The sequence below is a fragment of the Mesoplodon mirus genome (genome assembly GCF_964341445.2).
Source record: "Mesoplodon mirus genome assembly, contig: HAP1_SCAFFOLD_1017, whole genome shotgun sequence".
NCBI classification, from domain to species: domain Eukaryota; kingdom Metazoa; phylum Chordata; class Mammalia; order Artiodactyla; family Ziphiidae; genus Mesoplodon; species Mesoplodon mirus.
Genome location: NW_028295034.1, coordinates 1 through 23741, shown reverse-complemented (window position 1 = coordinate 23741; position 23741 = coordinate 1). Strand labels below are relative to the sequence as shown.

General features: G+C 42.2%; 1 protein-coding gene and 1 long non-coding RNA gene across 2 annotated transcripts; one reads left to right on the top strand and one right to left on the bottom strand.

Moving 5' to 3' along the window:
• Positions 1-1516: 1516 nt before the first annotated feature.
• LOC309797816 lies at positions 1517-7492 on the top strand. The gene is made up of 2 exons (XR_014292805.1): positions 1517-2615; positions 3511-7492. It is a non-coding gene; the product is annotated as an uncharacterized lncRNA (long non-coding RNA).
• Positions 7038-22011, bottom strand: LOC309797815 (U3 small nucleolar RNA-associated protein 25 homolog). The gene is made up of 5 exons (XM_082646218.1): positions 17380-22011; positions 16004-16186; positions 15755-15867; positions 14795-15040; positions 7038-8575 (listed from the first exon to the last, which is right to left on the bottom strand). The coding sequence occupies exons 1-5, from the start codon at positions 17401-17403 to the stop codon at positions 8332-8334; spliced, it is 810 nt and encodes a 269-aa protein (XP_082502344.1). The 5' UTR covers positions 17404-22011; the 3' UTR covers positions 7038-8331.
• Positions 22012-23741: the final 1730 nt, after the last annotated feature.

Sequence of the window (23741 nt, the reverse complement as noted above, 5' to 3'; positions counted from 1 at the left end):
GTTTTCTTTTATTTAGCTTTGTGCTGTGGGACGGAAGGTCTGTATGTAATACTAGTTCAGACTGACTGAGCAGTGACTATGTGCCAAGCAGTTCTAAGTACCCTGCATGGCTTAAGTAACTTAATTATTATAACAACTCTAGAGACAGGTATTACTATTACCATAAGCCCATTTTACAGATGTGGCTACTGAGACACAGAGAGTTTAAGGAATTTCATAAAAATCACTAGAAAGTAGCAAAGCAAAGATTTGAACCCAGGCCTGAAGGCTTGCTTCAGTGTCCATGATTTTAAACACTGTTATGCTGCTTTTCCGTGTAGGTGCATGTTTCAAGAAAAGGTATCTTCTTAATTTTTATTTGGCCTGATATTAAGAACTTAATTTCCCTGGGTAAAGCTCGATGGACCAAGGATAAACAGAGCAGCAAACAAGTTAAAAATATGCCTTCAATAATCATCTGCTATATGAGGCATTAAGCTTCTCAGAAGCCTAGACCGCCCTTTAGAATGTCATACAATCCAGAAGGGTGGCATACAAAACAACTTAGTGTTTGTTTATAACAACGCTACCACCACCAAGAAAGCATTATAATCCTCCGTCTTTTTAAGAGTTCAACAATTTCAGATCTCTCCTTTTAAAGGGGTAGTAATAATAATAGCTACAATCTATTGAGTGCTTTTTTGTTTTTGTTTTAGAGAAGCATCAACTAGTGAAAAACAGTGTGGGTTTGGGGGAATCATACTACCTGGGTTCAGATCCTGTTATTTCTTTTAATGAATTTTTATTGGCATATAGTTGCTTTACAGTGTTGTGTTAGTATCTGCTGTACAGCAAAGTGAATCGGCTATACATGTACATATATCTCCTTTTTTGGATTTTCTTCCCATTTAGGTCACCACACAGCAATGAGTAGAGTTCCTTGTGCTATACAGTATGTTCTCATTAGTTATCTATTTTATACATAGTATTAATAGTGTATATATGTCCAATGGAATATTACTCAGCCATAAAAAGAAACGAAACTGAGTTATTTGTAGTGAGGTGGATGGACCTAGAGACTCATACAGAGTGAAGTAAGTCAGAAGGAGAAAAACAAATACCATATGCTAACACATATATATGGAATCTAGAAAAAAAAATTTTTTTTAAATGGTTCTGAAGAACCTAGGGGCAGGACAGGAATAAAGACACAGGCATAGAGAATGGACTTGAGGACATGGGGAGGGGGAAGGGTAAGCTGGGATGAAGTGAGAGAGTGGCATGGACATATATACACTACCAAGTGTAAAACAGATAGCTAGTGGGAAGCAGCCGCATAGCACAGGGACATCAGCTCGGTGCTTCGAGACCACCTAGAGGGGTGGGATAGGGAGGGTGGGAGGGAGATGCAAGAGGGAGGGGCTATGGGGATATATGTATACATACGGCTGATTCACTTTGTTATACAGCAGAAACTAACACACCATTGTAAAGCAATTATACTCCAATAAAGATGTTAAAAAAAGTATTAAAAAATAGTGTATATATGTCAATCCCAATCTCCCAATTCATCCCACCACCGCCCCTTCTCCCTTGGAACCATACATTTGTTCTCTACATCCGTGTCTCTATTTCTGCTTTGCACATAAGATCATCTATACCATTTTTCTAGATTCCACATATGTTAATATATATTTGTTTTTCTCTTTCTGACTTACTTCACTCTGTATGATAGTCCTGTTTTTATTTTTAACATCTTTATTGGAGTACAATTGCTTTACAATGTTGTGTTAGTTTCTGCTGTATGACAAAGTGAATTAGCTATACATATACATATATCCCCATATCCCCTCCCTCTTGCTTCTCCCTCCCACCCCTCTAGGTGGTCACGACGCACTGAGCTGATCTCCCTCTCAGAGACAACCTATAGGCGACTCAGGGGTCAAGCAGCAGATTGGACCACAAGACCTCTAAGTTGCTACCAAACTGGGGATCTGGACCCATTTCCTAGTTTTGCTTTGAAATACACCTGAAGAAATGAAAAGCAGGTGGTCGCCGACTTTCAGAGAATTGAAGTCTGTTTTCTTGCCAGTTATTTTTCTGCCACCATCAGTTTCCATAAACCCTATGAGGAGACATATGTCCTCCCTCATTCTTACAGATCCAGTTGGATTGGAGATGACGGAAGTGGTGGCACAAAGCCAGACACGTCTTAGCGCTCACTCCGCACTGTCACCAAATGGCCAGGCGTCAACCTTGAAGCACAATCTCTATGCTGGTTCCTGCAGAGACAAGAAGAAAGAAGAAAGAATAGGCAGAGCCTTTGGACTTCAGGACTTGTGATCCCATTTTTGTCCTCTGTAGCCGTTAGGACTTGGCAATACAGCCTGAGGCCAACAATACTGCCTGGCCTCAGTGGCTGAAACAAATGAGGGATTTAGGTTTTCACAGAAAAGTGTGAAGAGAGACCATGCAGAGCTGGGATGCAGCTTCAGGATATGACCTGAGAGCCAGGCTCCTTCTGCCCTTTGGCTCCACCATCACTTCTGTGTTGCAGGCAGGAAAAAGGGAAGAGCAAGAGGAAAAAGTGGTGTTCCTACCAGTTTCAAAGAGCTCTCCTAAGAGTCTGCCCCAAGGTTAGTGCTCTTTTCCCTGGCCACACCCTACCGCAAGGGGGACTGGGCACTTTGTCACCCAATAAAATCCAGGGTCCTCTTACTAGGGAAGTAGGAGGCGAGTACAGGGCAAACAACAGCAGTCTCTTCTACTTTCTCTCATGTCCCTCTGTCAGGATAGTGGAGATTGTACCCCGCTTTCTAAAGATGAGAAAGCTGAGAGGTGGCCAGGAGGACCTGCACAGAGCCACAGTGGGTTGGTGGTAATGTTGGTGTCAGCACCCAGCTCAGGGCTGGTTTTGAAAAATGATGAACACAAAAGGCAGAAATCCATGAACATCTGTGGGCAAACAGCAGCTGTGAGCCCAGGGCCATCTCTGTGGGGAGTCAAACTGACAGATGAGAGGGGCTGCAGGGTGCAGTGAGAATGAGGGCTGCAGGACACAGGGCTCCATGTCATTCCCTGGGTTGTCAAGAGCTAGACAGCTTTGGCCTTGGCTCAGTTGGGAGAACAGATGGGCAGGAATTCGGCACAGCTTCCAAATCAGCCAAGCAGCAAAGACTGCCTTCTTTGCCCTTGTCAGCTGAGGCTACAGCTCCCACCAGTCCCAGCCAGCTGCAGAGGCCCAAGCCTGAAGACCATGACAACTTGGCCCGGACTGTGCCATGCCCCGCCCACTGTGGGGGCCAGGAGGACAAGCAAGTGCAGGTGTTCCGCCCAGCAGTGAGGGTGACACCTAGGTGGAGCTGCCCACCAGGTTCAGATTTCTCTGTGCAGGGCGAGCAAGCCTTGTAGCAATCCAATCTCAGCCCTGACTCCTTTGGCGCATAGGACTCTTAACTATTGAGACAGCCAGCCCGTTTGATTGAGGTCCAGACCTCTGTTCTTTCTCATGCTCTCACCTCCCTCCCACAGGAATGATGGCAACGTGGCCAGAGGTGAAAGGCAAATCCAGGAATTATACTGAGATGCAAGCAATGCAGAGAGAACTCCTTCCCACATCTGAAGAAAGGAGGGTCCTCACAGAAACAAGGCAATCGATGAGGGGATAGGAACGCGTGTTCAGCTCAGAAACAGGACATAAAATACATAGAATTTTATTGCAGCTCTGGCTAGAGCATATGGTATAAGAGGAAGAAATACAGGTCTTTAGAAAGAAATGCACTTTGTGCTGTCAGCTAGACGTGGTAGGTTCATTCTCTCTTTCTCCCTCCAAAGACTACATGAATTTTGGATTATCTGTGTATCTACTCCCAATTCACTGACTCTGGTATTAAAAGCAGACTGAAATTTGTTTAGAATTCTACTTAGCTAGAAAAGTTCTTTTTTTTTTGAATGAGACTGAAATTTGTTTAGAATTGTTTAGCTAGAAAAGCCAGAAAAGCTTTTTGTGAATGGTGCAAGGATGACTACCATGACTCCTTTAAAGAGAGAAGCTGGGAAAGAGATGGGAAGGAGAGGCCGGGCCGGCTGTGAGGGCCCCACCCCCAGGAGGATGCTCCCTGAAAGCAGCAGTCTGTGCAGTGCCCACCACACCCCTCCTCCGTGAGGCTCTGGCGCCCTGCAGCCACCTGCAGGTTACACGATGAGGCTCTTCCAATGAGTATAAAGAACCCCCAACCCTGCTCCCTTACCCCAGGACTTCTATAATCTTGAGACCCTAGACTCATCAAAGCTACACTCTGCAGCCTGAAGATCTGTCCACACAGCCAAGGGAAGGCTGGGCAGGAGGCAGCCAGCAGGCTCTCACACCACCTGCCTCCCCTCCTTCCTCAGTGGCTCCCACGAGGGCACAATCAGGGCTGGGAGGCTTCATGAGCCCCCCTTGGCCCTCTGGGATGTGAGGAGTCAGCAGGGATTCATACCCATCCTGCCGGGACCATCTGCACTCAATTATAAGCCCTTTGGAAGCCAGCAGAGGGCTGTTAAGCTGCCGCTGGTTCTCTATGATTAGCTAGTTCTTGTCTTTTGAATACTGCATATGGTGCAGCCAGCTGCAGAAAGCATTCATGACTCAAAGCTTTTTTCCCCTCAAAGAGAAAAGTGCTAAGTTGTTATTACTATGGGAAGAAAAAAAAAGTTTAAAACTCTTACTTTCTGGTTAAGTTCCTCTTCCTCCCTTAAAATTCTACCTCTTCCCAGGATTGGGACCATTCCTTTGTCTGTTTTCTACCAGCACTATATAGGTACTTGCTTGCTGAAGATGAGCCTTGCTAAGAAATATCAAGATTGTGTATAATTCCAGCTCAGGTGTTGTTATCCGTGGTCCAGTAGACCCTCTTCTCTCCCTTATTTTGTGTGAGAGACCTGACGTTAAGGCATGCTTTTGATGAAACCACTCCAAAAAGTCAACTCTTTGCAATCAACTCAGGAGCCAGCGCCACTGCTGAGGCTTACCTTCTTTCCCAGGTGCTGATCCAGGAACAGAAGCAATACTGCTTGGTTCGCACTTGAAACCCTCAGTGTTCTCTGTAGGCGAGAAGCAGTTAGCTGGCTACAAGCTAGCATTAAAATCAGTAGGGATGCTTAAAAAAAACATGTATTTCTGGGGCTATACATAGACTTGAAATCCAGGCTCACATGTGAGTGGAGGTCCAGAGAAGATGGAGATTTGAGAGTCTTGTGAATAGTGATAATGAAAGCCATGAATTAGCTACAATTCACAGGGAAAAGAATATGGAAATAGAAGATGGGGGTAATCAGAGTCCCTTCTTCCTCATATCTCTGAACTAGGCAAATAACTCGTTTCTTTTCTCATAATACACAGGCTCTATGGTAAACACAGCACAAATATGCCAATAACCACAGGGCACTCTATGGATAAGACAGTTCTTTGTAGAGTGGATACATGTATAACTGATTTGCTTTGCTGTACACCTGAAACTAATGCAACATTGTACATCAACTATACTCCATTTTAAAAATATATATTTAAGAAAATGTTCTTTGTACCATGAGTTTGGCTGGCTTAAGCCTATAAATTTGCAAAACTTTAGGAACCCATCTATATATGGAATGAATAGTTCTACTCTCCATGTTGAGAGACAAATAAAAATGCCTATTTAACTATCTAGCAGGAAAAGTACCCCAAAAGTGATTTCACTTTTTTTTTTTTTTGATGAGCAATTTTAAGCATGTCCAAGAGGAAGAAAATCTGTACCAATATGGGTTGTTCCACTGAGCCTAATGGGAGCCACATGTCTATCTGACAAGGGAGTTACAAGTTTGGAAAGGGAGAAAACAAAAGGAACCCTGTGTTGTTAGTCTGAAATTGGAGGTAAGGTGTAAATTCATGGTTTTCAATATATGGATACAGAAATAAATTTAGATGTCATGGGCACATAGGTATGTGTATACATATACACACATGCAGATATTCCCAAACTCTGACCACTGAGATGGCCTGGGACCAGTGGCTCCACAACAGTACTGGGTACACTTAGCACTCAAATCTTCGCTTTAAGGTAATTTTCCACTAAAGCAAGCAGGGCTGGAATAGGGAAAGTACAAGACAAACTTGGAATGTCTTATAGTGTCAGAAAATAAAGAAATGCCCAAGTTAAAGGGGGATGTGTCAAGACGACACAGGAGCCAGCTTGAAGGTGTTCCTGCTGGCCACATCTGAGACCATTTAAGCATCTAAAGGAATAACGATAATAACCAATTACAACCCACTGAATAAAAACTGAAGAATCCATACTTGTAATATTAATATAAATTAATAAAGGGGGAATGAGTGATTCTATAGTGGAAAAGTCTGGCAAGCACCACCTTAAACAAGTGGTCAGTTAGTGTCATAATGATGGGACAGGTGGAAATCATGCACCGCTTGAAGAGATGCAGCGAGGAAGACGCAGCATTGCTTCTATGCTGCTCCTGCCAAAGATGCATAAACTAAACCTAACCTAACCTAATCTGACAGGAAACACCATCCAAAGTAACTGGCCTGTAATCTTCTAAAGTGTCAACGTCCATTACTCAGCCATGAAAAGAAATGAAATTGAATTATTTGTAGTGAGGTGGATGGACATAGAGACTGTCATACATGAGTGAAGTAAGTCAGAGAAAAACAAATACCGTATGCTAATGCATATATATGGAATCAGAAAAAAAAAGGTTCTGAAGAACCTAGGGGCAGGCTAGGTAGACGGAGGCGTAGAGAATGGACTTGAGGACATGGGGAGGGGGAAGGATAAGCTGGGACGAAGTGAGAGAGTGCCATGGATTTATAATACACTACCAAGTGTAAAATAGATAGCTAGTGGGAAGCAGCCGCATAGCACAGGGAGATGAGCTCGGTGCCTTGTGACCACCTAGACGGGTGGGATAGGGAAGGTGGGAGGGAGACGCAAGAGGGAGGAGATACGGGGGTATATGTATAGCTGATTCACTTTGTTATAAAGCAGAAACACACCATTGTAAAGCAATTATACTCCAATAAAGATGTTTAAATTTTTTTTTTAATTTAAAAATTAAAAAAAAGGTCAAGAAAGCCAAGAAACAGCTGAGGTACCATTCAGAATAAAGGCCACTACAGAGATATGACAACTCAAAGCAGTATGTAACTCTGAACTGCATCCTTTTGCTATAAAGGTTGTTATTGGGACATTTGGCAAAATCTGAATGGGGCCCAAGGATTAGTGGCAATTTCCTGATTTGACGGTGGTTTTGAGGTTACATAGAAAAATGTCCTTGTTTACATGAAATACATACTAAATTCAGGAGTGATTTTTAGGAGTGACAGGCCCAGCAACTTGGCAATTTATTTTCAGATGATTCAGGTTCTGAATTGGTAATTTTTCTGTCTGAGGAATAGTTCAATTTTTTTTTTTTTTTTTTTTTTTTTTTTTTGGGCCACGCTGTGCAGCTTGCAGGATCTTTGTTCCCTGACCAGGAACTGAAACTGGGCCTCGGCAGTGAAAGCGCCGAGCCCAAACCACTGGACCGCCAGGGAACTCCCTAAAAATGTTTTTAAAAGTGTAACTTCTTTTCCTTTTTATGTTATATGACTTAAAAAATGACTATAGCAATGAAGACAGTGATGTTGACGATGAATTTGTGACATCAAGAATTTCATAAAATTATTTCTTGAAATAAGGTAGAAATTCATGTTATTTTATATAATGTGATTTTTAAGTATATATTTTCATTAAAACATTTAGGAGTTAAAAAAAGATCAGTGAACGAATGTGCTCTTCTAGGTTGAATTAAAATAGAATATTTAAGGTTTAAAAAAGTTTGGCTGGGGAAAAATAACAGTTTTGCAAAACCTTTGCGATCCAAAACTAAGATGATATTCAACAGCAAGAAGTATTCCAATTTCTCATAACCAGTTCTCACAAGCAAAGAAATGCATGCCTCACTTTAAGAAGGTGTCCAATAGAAACAGGCAAATCTGAAAGAGTTTACCAAGTGTAATAAATTAGAGGTGAAATCACAACAAAAGAATTTATGGCGTACAAAAAAATTCACAAGTAGAAGATTCCTTCTATCAACTTCTCAGAGTTCCATGAGCTCTCCCCTGACCTCTGAAAGATGGGTTTTACCAAAATCTGGTTTACACGGAACTTTTCAGGTATATATGGTCTGAAAAGAAAGAAGTATCTGCTAAGAACCTGCCTGGTGCTCCTTCCTTGTTGCAGCCCTTCTTTGTGTAAGTGATCAGAATCAGGTCCAAGAGACACAGAATCAAGCATGACATATCACACCAAACACCATTTCCTGTCCAACCAATTCTCATCTCTCTCCAGTAATGAAAAGGTGGACGTTCTTCTTGGACTGCAGCATCTGTGCAGCCCGCTCCACCCCGACCACAGCAGACAGCCTCTGGGCATCGTACTTGGAGTAGGGGACAGTGCAGGTCCAGGCAGCTTCCTCTCCTCTGGTGGCGGCTTGCAGCATGTTACAGACTTCACTGTAGAAGTGGGGATATGTTGGCAGTTCATAGAAAATTAGGTTCCTGATGCCTTTTATTGTGTATCTGTTAGAAGGAGAAAGAGAGGCTATGTCTACATGAGAAATTTTATGGAAAAGCCACCGAAGAGTTTTACAGGGACATAGTCACTCTCGCTGTTTCATGCAAGGAGAAAGACCATGGCACAAATAACACACAGACCAAAAGTTACTCAAATTTGAGCTGGAGGGGCTCATTTTTTGTGACAGTGTATTTGAATTCCTAATGTTTGGCTTAAGATAATGATAAAATGAATTTGCACTTCTTGAGCCTAATCTGAGCAGACTGAGGTAGGGTGGGGAAGAATAGTAGACAAGGATTAGAAATCTGTCGCAGAAAATTTGAAAAGCAGGCATTTCCAATTTAACATTATCCTAATTATAATCAGGCAAAACAGTGTTCTGTAATGGAGATGAGGTCAGACCAGACCCAGTACATAAAATAAACAGCATAAACTGTAAATGCACTCCCATTAGTCTTTTCTTGTCATTCTGTAGACATGTTAACTCCATGGCAGATGTCCCAAGTTCACCCATTTACAAAATCCTGCCCGAGGACCCATTAGGCATTATGGGAAGGCAATTAATTTCAACAGCTTCCTCGCTTCTTTCCCTGCTGCACAGGGCTGCATGGTGTGGGGGGGGTGCAGACCCTAGGGACGCGCCTTACGGTTCGGGTTGAGATCAATCATTCCCTCTTGGGCTCCATGACCAAAGATTTTATACGTTGACAAGTTTCTGATTTTTCCTGTTAAGACTCTCATACAGGGCTGATGTCAGACTCCCTCGGGAATTTTATTTTATTCATGGACGGTAAGTTTTCCTTGTCTTTTTATCCCTTGGCTCATCCTGATCTCTCTGGAGACCCTCCTCTCCCAAAATATAACTGCAGCCCATTACTTGGATCAGCTTTCCACATCCTCTTTCCATAAAGGAATTTTAATGGCTAATGATGTTGAAAAAACACAGTTCTGCCTCAGTAGTTATCAAAACAAACACAGAGTTCCATTTCTGCTTAGTATGTAGAAAACTCAAGAGAATACTGCTCCCGTGCTAACAAGAAAAAGATAATCTACAACAGTGTTCCTTTTCCTGAGCCTAGACAGCTGATGTCACAGGGCAACCAAGTGAACGGATTCAACGGTGCCCTGGTGTGTGTTTAACAACTGATTCTCAGTGGGGGAGGATAGGTGCTGATTTGAAGCATTTGCCAATTTCTGTGGTGTAAATACTCCATTTCAAGCTACCAGTGTCATGTTGCTGAACTTGGAACTGGGAAGAGATGTGCAACCATACCTTAAGAGCTGGTATGAGCCAGCTTCAGCCCATCACTGACTGAATTCCAAAGAGTGACAAGATGGTCTGAAGAAAGACAGGACATATGAACCACTTCACCTTTGGCAGAGCACAGTGGGGAAGAGGGCAGCTGCTAAGAAAGTGGGTAGGAAGAAAAAAGCTACACTTTTAACAAGTTCTTAAAGGGCAATTATGGGCTTGCATGACAGTTCAGAATCCCTGGGATTCCCGGACACTCCTTTACTTCACAGTCATGATGGCTTTTCCAAAGGTCTCCACTGGGAGCCCTGGAAAGGCTGGACGCAAGGCAGAAGACCTGAGAGACCCCGATGGTGGTGCAGACATGAAAACTCACTCTCTTCCCAGAGCCATGTTGTATATGAAGCTAAAGCCTGAAGCCAGTGAGGGGGCAAAGGTCAACTGCCAGGGTGGAGTCAGAAGCAGCAAAACTGTGTGCCCTAAGGGAGGAGCATTAACCCCTCACCCCATCCCTCCCCACCACAGGACTTACATCCAGTCAGAAGAGCAGTCTGGGGAAAGGGGAAAGGGCATGAAGACTGGGGAAAGGGCATGAAGCCTGTTCAGCCCAAGATCCTGCACTGATGTAAGCAGATGTTTGCCACCACTGCAGAGATGCAGGGAACTCTTCCCCACCAAGACCCCTCGTAGAACAAGGCAGAGGCTGGCCACCATGGAGGGTGGTGCAGGAGCCCTGAGAAAGCGCCAGCTCCAAAGCCCAGGATGGACAGAACCTGCCTGCATCTGAGCTGGACCAGGAGGAGAACAACTGCCCCACTTCAAGCCTTAGGGGAGGAGCGAGCAGGAGCAGCCTGCTGCTGGGGGAGGGGCCGGAGCGTGGGAGAGGCTCTCCCTCGGCACAGGGGTGCAGGGCATGGTGAAAGCTGAGAGGGGAGCAGGACACTGAGACAAGGCCCTCCAGCACTGGGCCCCACAGTGGGCCACTGTCTGCTGGAGGAACTGGCAGTTTGTGGTAAATAGAAGGCAACGACGGTAACAACCAAATCCTAACTAGATTCACAACTGCCACGCTAGTGGCCTGACAGAAGAGGCGTCCAGGCCAGCTACTTACTCAGGCACTACGTTCAACTGACAATTACAAAAAACACAGAAAAGCAAGAAAAAGACATTAAAACCATGAGGTATCATTTTGACTATCAAGTCACTGGAAAAAAGGAGAATTTACAGAAATATTTACAGAATTTACAGAAATAGGCTAATGGAGTATAAATTATTGTGAGTGTGTATTTCACCGGGGAGGGGAGAAGATGGGAGTGGCAACACACAGCAAATTTTAAACTGGGTACAGCTTTTGAACAAATAAGTTTTCCTTTCCAAATTTATCCTAAGGAAATGCCTAGGCAACTATGCCATCAACTACGCATATGGATGCTCTTGGCATTATTGTATATAATAACAGAAAACAACAAATCAATATGCCCATTAAAAGGAAACTGGGTTAATTATATACCCATACAATGTAACACTATGCAACCATTAAAAAGGATGCTATACACACCTTAAAGATTACTTATAATTACACAGAAAAGGTATTTTTACAATGTAAAGATTTAGCAGACCTACCTTGACCAAGTGATTACATTTAGTATCACCAAAAATGGGACAAACTGACACCCTGGGCCTCTTGAGGAGATGCAGGGGGAAGTACACAATATCCTCTATGTAGAATTCTTACTAAAATTATGTTTAAATCTTTGGTCCCCGAACTCTAATGCTCACTGAATCACCTATTTGTTTTTTAAAAATACCTGTAATTGGTCCCCATCCCCAAACACCATGATTTAATTGATACTGGGGTATGACCAGGGCATTCAGATTTTTAAAAGCTCCCCAAGGGGATTCTAATATGTAGCAAAGTTTGGGAACACTGATCTAAATAATAAGAAAACAGCCAAATCCAGATGTGGGACATTCTATAGGAAACTGGACTGGACTCTTCAAAACATATCAGTATCACAGCAAGAAACAAAGGCAGAGAATTATTCTAGATCAGGGTTTCTTAACCCTGGCACTACTGCCATTTTAAGCCAGGTAATTCTTTGGTGTAAGGGCTGTCCTGTGCACTGTAGGACGTCTAGCAGCACCCAGGCCTTGACCCGCTTGAACCACTAGACCACTAGAGTAACCCTCCAACTGTACCAACCAAAAATGTCTCCAGATATTTCCAAATGTCCCTTGGGGAGCAAAACTGCTCCTGCTTGAGAACTGCTAAAATAGACTAAAGAAACATGTCACGCAAATGCAACGTAGGATTCTTAACTAAATCCTGGATTGGAGCGGGGGGTGGGTGGTGAGAAGCAGCTGTAATAGTCATTTTGGGAACAACTAGGAAAATTTGCATACAGACTAAATATTAGATGGTATTACTGCAGTAATGTCAAGTGGTATGTTAATGGTGTTGTGGTTAGATAAAAGAATGTTGTTTTTAAGCTCTACAGGCTGAAAGATTTAGGAGTTAAGTGTCACGAAGCCTCCCATAATTTACTCTCAAATGGTTCAGGAAGAAAAAATAAGAGATGTGAGTGGAAAGAGAGAAGGAGAGACAGAGAATGTGGGTGCATGAGAATGTGGCAAAATGCTAACAGCTGGTGAAGCCTAAGTGGAAGGAGTTAGAGATGTTCACTGGGATAGTCTTACAGTGTCTTTTGAAATGAAATCTTCCCAAATAAAAAGTTGGAGCGGGGGCAGGATATAGTAGAACTATATATATATATTAACTTAAAAATACATCCATAACATACAAGTATATACCAAAATGCTAACTTATTTAAGCTTTTTTTCAATAAGCACATAAAACATTCAAGATAAAAGAAAGAAAAATCCAAATGTGTACACTGTGATCCCAATGTTGGTGTCCTTTTTAAAATGCCTGTGTCTGTGTGTGTGTGCACGTGCACATGTTTTTTACATCAAAGAGACAGGAAAGAAATACACCAAAATGGGTATTTATATCAGTAAGATGATAGGTGATCCCATTTTTTTAACCTAGATTTTCTAGGTTCTCTACAATAATTGTGTAATACTCTTATAATGAGAGTATTTTTAAAGCAAAATAAAACAACAAAACCAATTCCAATAGGTATTATATTTAAAACCCAAGAAAATCTCTCTTAGGACCAATTCGTGCACAGTAGAGACTAGGCATCTCCTGGAAATAAGAGCACGTGACCAGAACCTCTTCAGAGGGGCAGTTAGTAACAATTCCCATGGTCTTCTGCACCTCTTCCCCTGCCTTCCTCCTCTCCTGTATGTGCTTTGGGTCTTCGGTGACCCCTACAAATATGGCGTAACACTGTGACAGGACCCAAAACTAAGGACATTCCCGATGTCTATGTTACCTGACAACTGTTAAAGATAAATGAGGCAACCACAACTGACTTGCAAGGCTGGCTCCTGCATACAGTCTATAAAGGCGAGGTCTGTTACTTCTATAACTGGGGTTCTCCCTGGGGCAGGGAGCACTCAGAAACACCCCACTAGCGTTTCCCACCTCCAGAAATCCTACCTCCAGAGTTTCTGATTGCCCCCTGCTTAAGAATCCTTCCTGTGCTAACCCACTGATAATGCTCAGAGAAAGAACTGTGAACTGTCCTCCCCTCAGGAGGGCCATCATGACCAAATGCCCATCCCATCCTAAGATTCTACTGGTTTCATCTCCCCAAAGAAAACAAATCCTCAGGATGAAAGTTTTTTGCTAGCTCACAAATGAACTGCAATATGTCTAACACGGCCTACTTCCATAGAGAATATAAATACAGAATTTTAAAGCTGGATACTAAAGTGTAAAATACATGTACTTTTCCCAAGGTCAAATGAAAAAATCAAATCACAAAGACACTGCAGATCAAAATACCCATCATCACCTTGGTGACCTCTCAAGCAAAAAAATCTATAGCTGGGAACCTTGAGATAATTGGCAGTTGCAGATTATCTCCATTCAACTTAAACACCCACTAACCTGGTCCAGGGTACAAAGCTAATGGCACGTGTTCGGTTTGTCTTTATAGTGACTTTGGGGACAAAACAGTTTGGTCAATAAATGAACAGTGTAAGACAGAAGACTGTCCTGCCTACTTAAGAGAAAGGGCTCCTTTGACATCATGCCCTCTCCTTGAAAAGCTGCTACTTGAGAGCAGTCCTCATCCCAGCTTAGCTCACTCTTGCTACAGACAATCACGCTGGGAAGTTTTCCAATCCATCCACTTCATTTAAAGGACTTGCATTGATGTATCAAGCTTTTGGAAAACTAAGGGCTCTTTAGACCTGCTGAGTGCAAACTCCCCCAAAATACCATTTCCAACATGAATGAAAACAACAACTCACTGGAACAAAGCAAATAATGATGCCAGCAAGAAGCAAACCCTGAAGCCCTTAAATAGTCACCTCTAAGCCCCTCACCTTTTGCTTCTCCTAAACTTCAAGGAGCCCCTTAGTCCTGGTTCTCCTTGGTGCAGAAGTGTGTGTGCACTGCCTCAGGACAAATGAGAGCTTTCTGAACACTGACCCTGTACTCAACTTCCATCTCCACAGACCACACAGTCCCCAGGTGTTTCATCTGTGCTTCTACGACAGGTTCCTCCCTTTCCTGTATTCAGTTGAGAGCTGCTCAACTCTGTAATATCCTTCTTGAGGGGTATACCCACAGCTACAGGAGGTACCCTAAGTATGGACCCACTCCAGATCTGTATACAGGTTATGCTGTAGTCACTCATTCGTTTCTACCACCTTTTCCAACAATGCCCATTTTGAAAGAAAACCAACCAACCAATCAAGAAAAGTCTGTCCAGCCCCCCAGACTCTGGCTTGTCTGCAGGAGGTGAAGCAAGGGAGGACCTTATAACACAGCAAAGCCCACCATGCACTTGGAAGCAGACCCTCCAGAGAGGACACTTGAAACCTGGCCCTACTTTACCTTTTGTAGAAATGGAAGTGCTCTGTGAGGAGCAGGAACTGCTTCTCTCCTTGAAGGAAGAAGTGTCTGGCCCTGGAGACACCAGACTTCTGGGTGTACTCGCAGATATGAGTGAAGTTCAGTTCCTCCTCCTTGAAGTAATTTCGGAGACGCACAAAGTCAAAGTAGGAGGGGACATAGATAAGCGTGTGAGACGTGACTGCATCACGATACTGAGGCAAAATCTTGTTGACGAAAAAGTTAAACCTGATTTGGAAAGGCAAAGGGCAGAGAGTCAGTGGTCTAGAGGTGAGCCATAGTGTCACTGCCAACTGCATGACCCTGGGCAAGTCACAATCTCCTTCTACCTCCCCTAAGAGGCCAATTTGGCCTACCTCATTGCAAAGAGATTATATAGGGATAAAACTTGTTAAGCGCATCAAAAAGTAAGTGCCAACACTATTCATCATAAAGGATAGATGTGATGCTGGTATATCCCAGAGAATTATTCTAGGAAGTACGTAACTGTATCATTCATTCATTCATTCAGTTGTCAATCAGTCAGTCAACAAATAATTACTGAACACCTACCATGTGTTAAGCACCATTCTGCTACCATGGGTCCCCTGACTAAACACAATGAGAAGACGGGGAAATTACATAGAGAATTAGAAAAACAGTTCTTGCCCTGAAGGGCTTAGAATTAAGTTGTTGACATGAGGCATTAAAAAATTAATGTAATTTAAAAATGCCACAGTCTAGGGGAAAGTACCCTTGATTTACTAACCCTGACACTATTGGAACTAGGACAACACACCATTTCTCTGGCCTTCAGTGTCCTCCTCTGTCAATGGCATGATTGGATTCAATTATCTCATTTCATTTCGTAAATGGTAACTAAGAAAGCCAACGTGGAATACAATTCTAAATTTGAATGCCCAAGTAAAATCCCTCTCTGTGACCCCCAGGGATCCAATGTACCTGGCATCAATCACTGAAGCTAGGTTTTCAGGTTCCATCCTCTGGAAGACATGTGGGAGCTGCACCAGGACATGACTGATGCAGCCTGTCATCGGGACGTTCCTCACAGCCACCTGCCAGGAGTCAGTGAGAACATTAGGAAGTGAGCTATCCCCATTGTTGACCAAATGCTGTCCTCTCCTTCTGCCTCATGACCCAAACAATACACAATACTTCATGAAAATTCAGAGAAAGAAGGAGAGAACCCACCTGGCCTTGCACATTGACGCAGTACTTGTTGAACACAGAGTTGATCTGGGCATCCTGCAGGGCCCCAAACAGCAGCGTCTGACGATAGTACTTGGACCAATTATTGAGGTTCCACATGCGCACTCGAGAAAAGTCCACCCCATGTGAGTCCAAGGGCAGTAGGTTCATGTGGTTCATCAAATGCTTTGAGCAGAAGTAATACTCCATTAATACTTATTGAACACTTACCTGTTGGGCGTTGCTAACCTTTCTATAAGCCCATCATCTTATTTAACCCCATGAAGTAGATACTATCATCTCCCAAATTACAACAAGAAAACAGGCTCAGATGGGTGAGTGACTTGCCCATAGTCAAGCGAACAAGAAGAAAAGCTCAAACTGGCCACCTTGTGGATCTCTCAAAAAGGATCAAGATGCTACCTATACAGAATATTTCTTTTAAAGGAAATTCTGAAATGCCACTCTGGTCACTCTATAAGCAACTCAGTTCCAGACTTGGACAAGAAGGGAAATGACACGGAAAACAGAGCTGCTGTCCTTCCATGACTCGGCTCCCAAAACGTTAGAAAATTCCCTGAGTGACTACATGTGCCTTTTGCTCAAAATAAAGATGACTCAACCATCGACATGCCTGTTCTATTTTAATCATATTTTTACCTTGTAATGTATATTGAAGGGTCACAAGTACTATAAGTTTATTCCCTACTTTATAAATAAGTACTCCCCTTTATCTGTCCCAAACTTACTCCAAGTCCTGGGGTTGTAGAAAAGGTAAATTCTCACATGCCTTATAAAAATAAACCTATAGTTCTGTGATGAGGATTGTTCCAAAGCACAATCCTAAACCCCAAAACATTGCAGAGTATGTTGAGAGGGAGAAAAAAAATTATAGTACAAATTACAGTAGGGGGACAAAAACATCTTACGTTTCTCTGTAAAACATCACAAATTAAGAAATCATGAGCAATGTTTTCCCATCTCCACTGAAGACCAAACAAAAGAGAACGAGCATAAATAGGAGGAACTATTTTAGATAAAAACATTCCTGGTGAGGAGGGATTTCAATCAATCAGCCAACCAACCAACCAACCAACCAACCAACCAACCAACCACACTAAACTGGTCTATTACTAGAAGCAACTTTTAAGGGGAAGAAATCTTTTCTGGAGATTTGAAAATGTTGACAAGAATTTTTATCTTTCTGGATACTTTACTGACCAACTTGTGGGTAGAAGAGGGGACAACATTTCCCGTTTTCAAATTGGAAAATGTGGAATATTTCCATTTCCAAGCTGAGTTTTAATCTGGACTTTAATAACCATTTCAGACTCAAACCACTGAGCTTCTTGTCTCTAAATGTTAATGACCAGCATTACCAAGACATGCTCCCAGTTCTGCATCAGGTAAATGTCAGCTTGATCAATGATGAGAAGCTTAATACAAGACAGAAAGTCAAAATCTCTCTTCTTCTCTCCTTCTCCACCAATGATGGTCCTCAAGCCCAGAGGGGAGGCAATGAGGATGTCTGACGAATAGAAGGGGGCATAAAGTCGGATGCTTCTCTGCAGTATTGCCACCCCTATACACAAAACAGCCAAGCACACATCAGTTCATGAGTCACCACCAAGCCATTAGCTTCCACCCTCTCCAACTGCAGCCTCCCCTTGTACCTTCCACATCTTCCCCTTTGCATGTAATTGTGCTCCAACTGCTTTAATTATTAAAATCATCATCGTCATCCCTCCTTTGCATCTACGGTCCCTTCTAGCTCCCACCCTCTTCTTTTCCTTCACTGGCAAACCTTCCAAAAAATTATCTCTACTTTAAAATCTCCCACTCACTTCTTAATGTACTGCAATCTGCCTCTGAGTCTCAGGACACCACTGAAATGACTCTTGCCAAGGTCACCAACAGCTCTCAGTTACCAATTCAATGGCACTTTAGTGTTTCTTGTCACGAATGCATAAGCACACCCTCCTTGAAATGTTCTTTTCCTTACTGGTGGTTTCTGTCACTTTAACACTTACTTCTATTACTGACCTGGTCCTTATCTATTTTTCCATATTCAAAGAGCTCTTCAACAAATCCCTGGATTCACCCACAAGTTCTCTTTCACTCTACATAAAGCTTTGGATAAATATATTCACTAATTATGGCTTTAACATTATCATCACAAAAATTTATATTTCCTGCCCACATCTCTTTCCTAAGCAACAAGTAGCAGTCTTTAAAGAGCCCAGATCATATGTGAAGGAGATTCACTTGCTAATCTTAAAGCATCTACCAGAGGGGCAGAAGTTGGCTGGGACTCTCTCTGGGGACAGAATGCTGGCAGATGCCATTTTTACAAATTCCCTCTACCTTGATGGCACTGGTGGGTGCCACTTTTTTGCACTCTCACTCTTAAGTTGCTAACAGTGGTGGTGGGTGAGTACCCCCTACCCCACGGCCCTGCACTGCCTGTGTGCAGCACTGACAAACATGGACAACGAGCAGCCACGCCTACCCCATCTCATGCCACTCGCGGGACACGACCTGAGGCAACAATCACATGTAGCCCACACAGGGGACACTCCTTGAGCACCAGGCTCAGGCAGATGGGGGTGGGACTGCATTTCTAGACTCCATGGGAGTGAAACAAACAGAGAGAGTTTATAAGATGACCAAGAACTAGGAAAAAGTTAAAAATACAGTTCATCTCCCACACAGGGCCACTCCTTCAAGACGGGGCAGTAACTGTTTTGCATAATACACAGAAACAAAGACGGAGAGTCAAGCAAAATGAGGAAGCAGAGGAACATGTTCCAAATGAAGGAACAAGATAAAACCCCAGAAAAAATATTTAATGAAACAGATGCAAGTGATTTATCCAATAAAGAATTCAAAGTCATAGTCCTAAAGATGCTCACCAAACTTGGGAGATGAATGAACGAACACAGTGAGAAACTCAAGAAAGAGACAGAATATAAGAAAGTTCTAAACAGAGCTCACACAGCTGAAGATTATAATAATTGAACTGAAAAATACACTAGAGGGAATCAACAGCAGACTAGATGGTAGAAAAGAACAGATCAGTGACCTGGCAGACAAGGTAGCAGAAATCACCCCAACAGAACAGCAAAGAGAAAAAATATTTTTAAAATATGAGGACAGTTTAAGGGAACTGTGGGACAACATCAAGTGTACTATCATCGGTGTTAAGGGGTCGCAGAAGAAGAGAGAGAAAGGGGCACTAACACCCACATTATAGGGGTCCCAGAAGGAGGACAGAGAAAGAAAGGGGCAGAAAACTTATCTGAAGAAATAATGGCTAAAAATGTCCCTAACCTGGTGAAGGAAACAGACATTCAGGTCCAGCAAGAACCAAGAGTCCCAAACAAAATGAGCCCAAGGAGATTCATACCAAGACACATTATAATTAATATGTTAAAAGTCAAAGGTAAAGAGGGAATCTTAAGCAGCAAGAGAAAAACAACTAATTACAGACAAGGGAATCCCCATAAGAATATCAGCTGATTTTTCATCAGAAACTTTGTGGTCCAGAAGGAGATGGCATGATATGTTCAAATATGCTGAAAGGAAAAAACTTCCAACAAAGAAGGAAGGAAATAATAGAAGTCAGATGAGAAATACTGAATAGATGAAATGGAGACAAAAAAAAAAAGATCAATGAAACTAAGAGCTGGTTCTGTGAAAAGATAAACAAAATTAACAAACCTTTAGTCAGACTCAATAAGAAAAAAAGAGAAGGGGCCCAAATCAGAAATGAAAGAGAAGCTATAACTGACACTACAGAAATACAAAGTATCGTAAGAGACTACTACGAACAATTATACACCAACAAGTCAGATAACCTAGAAGAAATACATAAATTCCTAGAAACACACAATCTTCTAAAACTGAATCATGAAGAAAAAATGTGAATAGATCAATTACTAGTAATGTGATTGAATCAGTAATCAAAAAGCTCCCCAAAAACAAAAGACCAGGACCAGAGAGCTTCATGGTAAATTCTATGAAGTACTTAAAGAAGATTTAATACCTATCCTTCTCAAACATATTTCAAAAAACTGAAGAGGCGGAAACACTTCCAAACTCATTTTATGAGGCCAGCATAACCCTGATACTGAAACACCACAAAAAAAGAAATGTACAGGCTACTATGCCTGATAAACACAGATGCAAAAATCCTTGACAAATTATTAGCAAACTGAATCCAACAATACATTAAAAGGACCATACACTATAATCAAGTAGAATTTATTCCAGGGATGCAAGGATGGGTTGACAAAGTGGGTATAGAGGGAACGTATCTCAACATAACAAAGGCATATACGATAAACCAACAGCTAACATCATATTCAGTGGTGAAAAGCTGAAAGCATTTCCTCTAAAATCAGGAACAAGACAAGGATGCACACTTCTGCCACTTTTATTCAACATAGTATTGGAAATCCTAGCCACAGCAACTAGGCAAGAAAAAGAAATAAAAGATACCCAAATTGGAAAGGAGGAAGTAAAACTGACTATTTGCAGATGACATGATACTTTATGGAGAAAACCCTAAAGACTCCACCAAAAAACTGTCAGAACTAATAAATAAATTTAGTAATGTTGCAGGATACAAAATTAACAAAAATCTGTTGTGTTTATATACATTAATAATGAACTATTAGAAAGAGAAATTAAGAAAACAATCCATTTACAATAGCATCAAAAAGAATAAACTACCTAGAAAAAAATCTAACCAAGAAGGTAAAAAACTTGTACTTGGAAAACTACAAGGTATTGATGAAAGAAATTAAAGATGACAGAAACATGAAAAAATACACCATGCTCATAGATGGGAAGACTTAGTACTGTTAAAATGTCCATACTGGACACCAAGGGGGGAAAGTGGGGGTGGGGGTGGGGGTGTGATGAATTGGGAGATTGGGACTGACATGTATATACTAATATGTATTAAATGGATAACTAATAAGAACCTGCTGTATAAAGAAATAAATAAAATTCAAAAACAAAGTCCATACTACCCAAAGAAATCGACAGATTTAATGCAATCCTTATCAAAGTACCCATGACATTTTTCATAAAACTAGAGTAATCCTAAAATTTGTACAGAGTTGCAAAGGATCCTGAATAGCCAAACTGATTATGAGAAAGAAGAACAAAGCTGAAGGTATAACACTCCCTGATTTTAAACTACACTACAAGTCTACAGTAATCAAAATTGTACGGTAATAGCACAAAAACAGACACAGATCAACAGAACAGAGAGCCCAGAAATAAATCCATATTTATATGGTCACAATCTATGACAAAGGAGACAAGAATATACAATGCAGAAAAGACAGTCTCATCAACAAATGGTGATGGGAAAACTAGACAGCTACATGCAAAAGAATGAAACTGGACCACTAGCTTACACCATCTACAAAAATCAACTCAAAATGGATTAAAGACTTGAACATAAGACCTGAAAACCACAGAACTCCCAGAAGAAAACATAGGCAGTAACTTCCCTGACAACAGTCTTAGCAATATTTTTTTGGATCTGACTCCACAGGCAAGGGCAATGAAACCAAAAATAAACAAATGGGACTACATCAAACTAAAAAGCTTGTGCACAGCGATGGAAACCATCAATGAAACAAAAAGGCAATCTACTGAATGGGAGAGGATATTTGCAAATCTAGTAAGGGGTTAAGATCCAAGATATATAAAGAACTCATGTAACTCATTATCAAAAAACCCCAAACGGGGCTTCCCTGGTGGCACAGTGGTTGAGAGTCCGCCTGCCGATGCAGGGGATATGGGTTCGTGCCCTGGTCCGGAAAGATCCCACGTGCCACGGAGCGGCTAGGCCCGTGAGCCATGGCCGCTGAGCCTGCGCGTCCGGAGCCTGCGCTCCGCAATGGGAGAGGCCAAAACAGTGAGAGGCCCGCGTACTGCAAAAAAAAAAAAAAAAAACGCAAAAAAACCCCCCCAAACAATCCAATTAAAAAATAGCAGAGGGGGGCCTCCCTGGTGGCGCAGTGGTTGAGAGTCCGCCTGCCGATGCAGGGGATGCGGGTTCGTGCCCCGGTCTGGGAGGATCCCATATGCCGCGGAGCGGCTGGGCCCGTGAGCCATGGCCGCTGGGCCTGCGCGTCCGGAGCCTGTGCTCCGCAACGGGAGAGGCCACAACAGTGAGAGGCCCGCATACCGCAAAAAGAAAAAAAAAAAAAAAAAAAAAAATAGCAGAGGGGGCTTCCCTGGTGGCGCAGTGGTTGAGAATCCACCTGCCGATGCAGGAGACACGGGGTCGTGCCCCGGTCCGGGGGGATCCCACATGCCGTGGAGTGGCTGGGCACATGAGCCATGGCCGCTGAGCCTGCGCGTCCGGAGCCTGTGCTCCGCAACGGGAGAGGCCACAACAGTGAGAGGCCCGCGTACAGCAAAAAAAAAAAAAAAAAAAAAAAAAAAAAAGCAGAGGACCTGAATAAACATTTTTCCAAAGAAGTCGTACTGATAGCCAACAGTCAAATGTAGAGATGCTCAACATCACTCATCAGGAAAATGCAAATCAAAATCACAATGAGAAATCAAAACTACAATGAGGTACCATCTCACACTGGTCAGAATGGCCATCATTAAAATGTCTACAAATAACAAATGCTGGAGAGGGTGTGGAGAGAAGGGAACCCTCCTACGCTGTTGGTGGGAATGTAAGTTGGTGCAGTCACTATGGAAAACAGTATGGAGTTTCCTTGGAAAACTAAAAATATAATTACCATATGATCCAGCAATCCCACTCCTGGGCATATATCTGGACAAAACTATAATTCAAAAAGATAATGCACCCCTATGTTCACAGCAGCACTATTCACAATAGCCAAGACATGGAAACAACCTAAATGTCCATTGACAGATGAATGGATAAAGATGTGATACATATATACAACGGAATACTACTCAGTCATAAACATGAACAAAATAATGCCATTTGGCAGCAACATGGATGCAACTACAGATTATCATACTAAGAGGAGTCTGTCAAAGAGAAAGACAAATACCATATGATATCACGTATATATGAAATCTAAAATATGGCACAAATGAACCTACCTACAAAACAGAAACAGACTCACAGACCTGTGGTTGCCAAGGTCAGGGGTGGGGAAAGGGATGGACTGAGAGTCTGGGGTTAGTTGATGCAAACTATTACCTTTAGAATGGGTAAACAACAAGGTCCTACTGTATAGCACAGGGAACTATATCCAATCTCCTGGGATATGCCATAATGCAAAAGAATATAAAAAAGGATGTATATATGTGTATAACTGAGTCACTGCCGTACAGCAGAAATGAGCACAACATTGTAAATCAACTATACCTACTCCAATTAAAAAAAAAAAAAAAGAAGAATGTATCAGGTGGCTAGTAAGTGCTGTGATCAAAATGAAATAATATAAAATGATAGGCTGTGATTTTGGAGTTATAAATTCTTACAGCCACCATGTATTATAAGTTGCTATTAACCAAAGCACAGAGAGAAAAAAAACCACAATGAGATATCACCTCAAACCTGTCAGAATAGGTCTTATCCAAAAGACAAGAAATAACAAATGCTGGCAAAGATGTGGAGAAAAGGGAACCCTTGTGCATTGTTAGTGGAAATGTAAATTGGTGTGGCCACTATGGAAAACAGTATGGATGTTCTTCAAAAATTAAAAATAGAATCACCATACAATTGAGC

Excerpts from the sequence above, each read along its gene's own strand:
- LOC309797815 (XM_082646218.1), bottom strand. The coding sequence starts at position 17,403 with ATGCAGAACTGGGAGCATGTCTTG. Across the intron at positions 15,868-16,003 it reads GCGTCAATGTGCAAGGCCAG|GTGGCTGTGAGGAACGTCCC; the intron begins GTGGGTTCTCTC and ends GACTCCTGGCAG. Across the intron at positions 8,576-14,794 it reads CACTTCCATTTCTACAAAAG|ATACACAATAAAAGGCATCA; the intron begins GTAAAGTAGGGC and ends TCCTTCTAACAG.